The sequence below is a fragment of the Lycium barbarum genome, chromosome 6 (assembly GCF_019175385.1).
Source record: "Lycium barbarum isolate Lr01 chromosome 6, ASM1917538v2, whole genome shotgun sequence".
NCBI classification, from domain to species: Eukaryota; Viridiplantae; Streptophyta; class Magnoliopsida; order Solanales; family Solanaceae; genus Lycium; species Lycium barbarum.
In genome coordinates this window covers 14,333,973-14,340,911 of record NC_083342.1, presented here as the reverse complement: position 1 = coordinate 14,340,911, position 6,939 = coordinate 14,333,973, and the positions used below count along the sequence as shown (strand labels likewise).

The following is a 6,939-nucleotide window of genomic DNA, read 5'->3' as shown; positions in this document are numbered from 1 at the left end:
CACGTGCGTATTCGTAGCAAACACTAATATAATAAAGTTTTAAATACGGAACACAAACTACAATGTTATATTAATCGTGTTTTGAACATAGTATCCCATATTGACAAAATCAAGCAATATATAAAAAAAAAGTGAATCCCATATTAAAAAAACAAACAATGTCAAAAAAAAAAAAAAAGTGCAGACTTTGTATTCGTAGCAAACACTAATATAATAAAGTTTTAGATATGGAGCACAAGCTACAATGTTATATTAATCGTGTTTTGAACATAGTATATATATATATATTATATGCATAAAAATAGTGCAAACTAATAATGTCCAAAAGGGTGGGCCCTATACTAAACAACACCAGGCAATATAAAAAATAAAAAAAGAAACTATATAAAGCCTGGGCTTAGACCCATGCTTCGTCATCCGTTGTCGCTAAAAGAAAAAGGGGTGGGCCCCATACTAAATAACACCGAGCAATAAAATAAAAAAGGAAGAAAAAAAAGTGGAACTCACCATCTCCAAACTCATGGGAAAAAAAAGTAGACCCCATATTATCAAAATCAAGCAATATAAAAAAAAAAAAAAAGTGAACCCCATATTAAAAAATATATAATGTTAAAAAAAAAGTGTTGACTTTGTATTCGTAACAAACACTAATATAATAAAGTTTTTGATACGGAGCACAAACTACAATGTTATATTAATCGTGTTTTGAACATAGTATATGTATATATATTATATGCATAAAAATAGTACAAACTAATAATGTCCAAAAAAACAAAAGTGCACCCCATAAAGGGTGGACCTTATACTAAACAACATCAAGCAATCTATATAAAAAAATAATAAAAAAAAAAGTGGAAACTACCATCTCAAAACTCACGGTAAAAAAAAGTGGACCCCATATTAACAAAATCAAGCAATATAAAAAAAAAAAAGTGAACCCCATTTTAAAAAAAATAATGTAAAAAAAAAAGTGCAGATTTTGTATTCGTAGTAAACACTAATATAATAAAATTTTAGATACGGAGTACAAACTACAATGTTATATTGATCGTGTTTTGAACATAGTATATATGCATAAAAATGGTGCAAATTAATAATGTAAAAAAAAAAGTGCACTCCATATTAAAAAATCAAACAATATTCATGTAATTTCCAAAGTATCTCATTAAGTCAATAATGATGAATTCAATATTCTAGGAGAAAGGCAGAAGAGAGAGAAAGTCCCCCTTCTCTCTAACGGCGACGATTGAGCTAGGGTTAGCTAACGCCCGCCATGGCGAGAGGTCGGTGACGCAAAATCCCCCCTCCTCCACCACCGGAATCACCCCAAGAGATAATACAATAGCCCAATCGCATGGTTACCCCAGAATCAAGGATCGCTCAACCCCTTGCACTAGCAAAATTGCTACACTGGATGCCAGGAAGGGGAAGCGCATCGACAGTGCTTCAAACACACATCTATGAATCAATGGAAAACCCTATGCCACGAGAAGCAGCAGCGCCGAGAAAACTTCAATATGCAGCGGGGTCAGGCAACAACTCTCGAGTAGCAACACCAGAAGCCATCGAGAAGGAGCTGGGAGCACACAGTCCTAAAACAAGTGGGGTTGACCCACCACCAGAGAATACTCCAACTCTGGCTAAAATAGTACGGGGAAACAGAGCAAAGAAATACGGTATGCAACTCAAGTATTTTGCTCCTGAGATTCGAGAAGGGAAAAAGGTTGTTAAGCTGAATCCAATTGAACTCAAGGAGCAATGTAAGAAGTTGGACAATTCATTGATTGCGTATGTTATAGGAGGAAACCCGACATTCAAATAGATGCTCCAATTTGTCTATGGAGTATGGAATGCCGTCAGTGTCCCCAAGGTACTCATCCACGACAATGGGTATTTCGTGTTTCGCTTCGACAACGAAGAAGACAAGGAATTGATACACCAAAATGGCCATACACGTACAACAGTCGACCCATGGTACTGAAAAAGTGGACACCTGATTTCAAGATAGGCAAGGAATCTATGCGAGTTATTCCACTTTGGGTCACATTCCCAGGCTTAACTGTACAATGCTGGGCTGAGGAAAACTTAGGCAGAATTGCCAGTTGTATTGGAACTCCTCTATGCACAGATAAATTGACTGCTCAATATGAAAAAATCTCTCATGCCCGGGTCTTGATAGAAATGGACATCACGCAAACATTGCCTGATGTGGTAAACATTGAGACGCCAGAGGAAGGTATATGGGAGCAAGAAATAGATTATGACTGGAAACCCAGATTCTGCAAAAACTGTAACCACTTTAGTCATCTTACTGATGAGTGTCAAACTCACAAGGAAGCCGAACACCAACAAAAGAAAGTGAGGAAAGGCAGGGTACGAAAAGAGTGGCAAGCAAGCAAAAATGCAGGAGCGACGTCCACCAGCCACACCATAATGACACGAAATCTGGGCAAGCAAAGCATAGTGCCATATGAGAATACTGACATTGGGGAACATAGGAAACTAGTGTACATGAATAAGAATGGAAAACAAGTGCAGGTCTATAAGGAACCTGACCAACTGGATCCTGCCATACTAGTACAGAAAAATCAGTTTGCAGTGCTAAAGATAAATGAAGGTGGTCGACAGAACGCGTCTACTCAATTGGTGGACAAAGGTGATAACTCCTCCCAAAATCACCCAACATGATAATCTGCTCTTGGAACATACGAGGACTTAATCAGTACTACAAAATAAAGGAGTTAGATAGTTTTTTAAAGAAGAATAAAATTGACTTGGTGGGCTACTACGAAACCAGAGTCAAGGTTAATAAGGCTAGTAAAATTCAATGGAAATTTGGGCACGAGTGGGTCTTTATCACCAACTATAACTATGCTGAGAATGGACGGATATGGGTGGGCTGGAAAACTGCAAAGGTGGATGTACAGGCAGTCTACACTAACGAACAGGTGATACACTGTCAAGTGCAGGACAAAAATACCACGTTTAGCAGCTATATCACTTTTGTATATGGCAAGCACACCGTGGCAGATAGGAGACCACTATGGGAGCAGCTAAGAGAGATCAAAGGCACCATAAACACCCCCTGGCTTATCCTTGGTGACTTTAACAACATATTACATGTGGAAGATAGGCTAAATGGTGCCCCTGTTCATCATATAGAAATGCAAGACTTTCAACAATGTCTAGATGACATTGAAGTGGGGCAGCTTAGTAAGAGTGGGCAAGACTACTCCTAGAATTATAAAAGGGGGTCGGAGGATAGAATATACAGTCACATTGACTGGGTTTTTGGAAATGCATAATGGTTTCTAGCATACACTGCAATAGGTACGGTCTATATGCCACCTGAATGCTCGGACCATGCCCCAATATTGATAAATACTAAAGTGCATAGAGCTGCTGGAAAAAGACCATACCGACTCCTAACAGTACTACTCCAGCAAGAGGAATACTAGCAAAGTGTTAAACAGGTATGGGAAACCACTGTGCAGGGATATGCTATATTTTCCATAGTGAGGAAGCTGAAAATCCTAGAAGAACATACCAGGGAACTGCACAAAACCTACTCAGCAGCTGAAATGAGGATCCAAGGACTGAAAGAGCAGCTAAAAATAACACAAGAGGCTCTGAATGAAGACCATTTCAATCAACATCTGATAGAGGAAGAGAAAGCTCTACTGCTGCAGATTGAGATGTGGGACAACATCCATGAGAAAATCCTACGACAAAAATCCAGAGCCACTTGGATACATAGTGGGGACAAGAATTCTAAATACTTCTTTGCTCAGTTGAAGTCCAGGCAGTCGAGAAATACTGTCAAATGCATATTTAATGAACAGAACCAGAAGCTTACGGATCCTGCTCTGATTCAACAAGAATTCCAGATTTTTTTTCTGAACTTATTAGGGCAGGCAGCGCCAGTTATGCCAGGTCTGGATTCACGGCTAGCAAGAGATGGGCCATGCTTAACCATCAACCAGCAACAATAACTTCTACTCCCAATTACTCGAGAAGAAATTGTACTTGCTGTCAAGGCCCTACCAGCAGACAAAGTGATGAGTCGTGAAATTACGGCTCATTCGATGCCAATTACTTAGTCTTTTGCAAATCCCCAAGTGCTTTTGATGTCGTTTCTCGTGTTTTTGTGTCAATTTGTAGAATAACATGTGCCGGAAGCAACTTGAAGCAAAACGAAGCAAAATGAAGCAAAAACCCAGCAGAACTGAACAATGGCACGACCTGCGATTCGCAGGTACCACACGCGAATCGCAGGTGGTGCAGCACTTGTTGACAGAGAGGATCAAAGAAGACACCACATGTGACACCACCTGCGACACCACCTGCGAGTCGCAAGTGTAACATGCGAATCGCGGACGGTGCAACACTTGTTGACAGAGAGGATCAAAGAGGACACCACAGGAGACACCACCTGCGACACCACCTGCGAGTCGCAGGTGTAACATGCGAATCGCGGACTGTGTCGCGGATGGTGCCCAACAATTATCTAAAGAGGCGACACCTGCGATGGTCTGGTGAAATCCGCGATTCGCGGGTCGAACATGCGACGCTAGGTGCGAATCGCACCCTATGTGCAGGGGCAATTTTGTCTGGAAATTGTTCCCGTTTTGGACATGCTATAAATAGATTTGCTAGGGTTTTGGTTTATTTTATCCTGCAGTTTTTGGCATAGACTCTTGTGAAGTCATTTACTGTTGGGTGTTGAAGCACTTAAGAGATTTCTTTTAGCTTTGTCATCTTTTTCATCCAACACTTTTGTAAGCTTTATGAATACATTTTACTTGATTGATTTACTTTTAATGAATATTAGTAGCTAATCTTTCAGCTAAGGTTGTGGTATCCAATGTGCTAGTTATGTGATTGGGTTTCGTATTCATACTATATTTATATGCTAATGGTGTTTTCTATTAACTCTTCAAGCATAAATGTCTTGTGATGGTGTACAACATTACTTGTGCCTTAATACCATTACTTTGCTTGGAAAAGAAAGTAGAGGTTAGGAAAAGAGTTAATAGCAACAATGTGGGTCATTAAATCCATCTAATAGCTTGAGCTAGGAATAGGAAAGCTAGTTGAGGCTACATGGGTGCTTTCTTATAAAACATCCTAGGGCTTGGAAAAGCTTAGGATGAAATTTGCTGATTTTGTTGGAAAACTTTTGGCAAGAATCGCGTAACCTTTGGCTTAATGCACCTAGGCAAATAAATAAGTTGAATTGATACCCAAACGCATTACTCTCTATTGGAACCACAACCTTAGTCCCGTTTACCAATTGTTTACATCCTATAATCATTCTCAGTCTTTAATGAACAACCAATAATCAAACTTTTATTATATTTCCTTTCCTCTTGAAATATAGACTAATAGTCAGGTGTTACACTTATCGAGTATATTTCTTCATTGTATTCCCTGTGGGATCGACCCCGACTCATAGTTGGGTAAAATATATTTGCATACGACCGTGCCCATTCTAATTAATAGGGTGGATTTGGACGTTATAAAAAATGGCGCCGCTGCCGGGGAATACGGTCTAGAAATTTACTAATTAGTGTAAAACTTTACTTTTAGTCTTTATTTCTTTTCTTATTTCCTTTTTGTTGTTGTTTGTTGTGCAGGCAATATGGATGAGGATGGTATGCCTATCCAAAATCCACCAGTAGCGGTTGGTGAAGAAGCTGCGGGGGCAGGCTATGCAGCTGCAATTCAGCCCCCGCCTTTGATTGGAAACTCGAGTTTCCTTATAACCAACACAATGCTGCACCTGCTCAACACTAAGGGCCTGTTCGGAGGTCTACCCAAAGAGGACCCGAATAGGCACCTTAGAAATTTTCTTGGGGTCTGTTCTACCAATGTGCATCCAGGCGTTTCAATGGAAGCAGTCAGGCTACGGCTCTTCCCGTACTCTCTAACGGGGGAAGCCACAGCTTGGCTAGATGATCTTCCTTCCGGATCCATCACTACTTAGGAGGAACTGACCAAAGCATTCCTCAAGAAGTTTTTCCCTCCATCGCGGATGTTACAACTCCGTGACGAAATCAACAACTTTCGTCAACTTCCGGATGAGGCTCACCATGAAACTTGGACGCGTTTTAAAAAGAAAGTCAAAAGCTGTCCCAAACATGGTTTGCCCGATGGTGTGCTTCTACAGACATTTTATAGATCTTTAGATGCGGTCAACAAATCAGTGGCGAACAACATTGCAGAGGGGTCTCTTATGGATAACTCTTATGCCACCGTTTGTGAATTGTTGGATAAATTGACCGAGACTAATGAAGCATGGCACACCAGAGATTCAGAAGTGGGTGGAGGAAGTTCCTCCAAACATGTGCTCACTCGTGATATGATCAAGAAGGAGGAAGAGAGATGAATCCATGGCAAAACTGGTCACCCAAATGGACCTTCTGACAAAATATGTCATGGGTGGTGGAAGCAAAAAGGTGAACACTGTAGAAACCTGTGAAGGGGTTCCTCCGGATGAGCAATGCTTCCAAATGTATGATGAGGAGGCAAGTTATGTCAACAATCTGAGGGAGGGTTCCCGTCCGAACTACCAAGGTCCAAATCAAGGATCTTGGCGGCAAGGTCAAGGGAATCAAGGTTGGAACAGAGAACAAGGTCACTCTAATTGGAGAGATAATCGTGACAACAATCAAGGGGGTTATAACAACAATTACAACAATCATCGGAGCACAAATCCGTACGTCCCTCCAAAGGGAAATCAACCAATCACTGGTCAACCGCCCAACAGTGACTCCGCTAATTCAAAAATTGAAGAGATGTTGTCAAGGGTATTGACAAAAGTGGAATCCACCGACACCTTCTGCAAGGAGACAAGAGATGAGGTCAAATCCATGGGTCAAATTGTTAGTTCACACTCTACCTCCATTAAACAATTGGAGTCTCAACTTGGCCAAATCT

The 6,939-nt window shown here is 40.6% G+C and overlaps 2 protein-coding genes across 2 annotated transcripts; both read left to right on the top strand.

The window, feature by feature from the left end:
* Positions 1-1,845: 1,845 nt before the first annotated feature.
* LOC132643842 (uncharacterized) lies at positions 1,846-2,688 on the top strand. Its single transcript, XM_060360364.1, has one exon. It carries the CDS (start codon positions 1,846-1,848, stop codon positions 2,686-2,688), a length of 843 nt encoding a protein of 280 aa, XP_060216347.1.
* On the top strand, positions 2,685-5,986 carry LOC132643841 (uncharacterized). The gene is made up of 5 exons (XM_060360363.1): positions 2,685-3,213; positions 3,316-3,431; positions 3,495-3,933; positions 5,637-5,753; positions 5,883-5,986. The coding sequence occupies exons 1-5, from the start codon at positions 2,685-2,687 to the stop codon at positions 5,984-5,986; spliced, it is 1,305 nt and encodes a 434-aa protein (XP_060216346.1).
* The last annotated feature ends 953 nt before the right edge of the window (positions 5,987-6,939 follow it).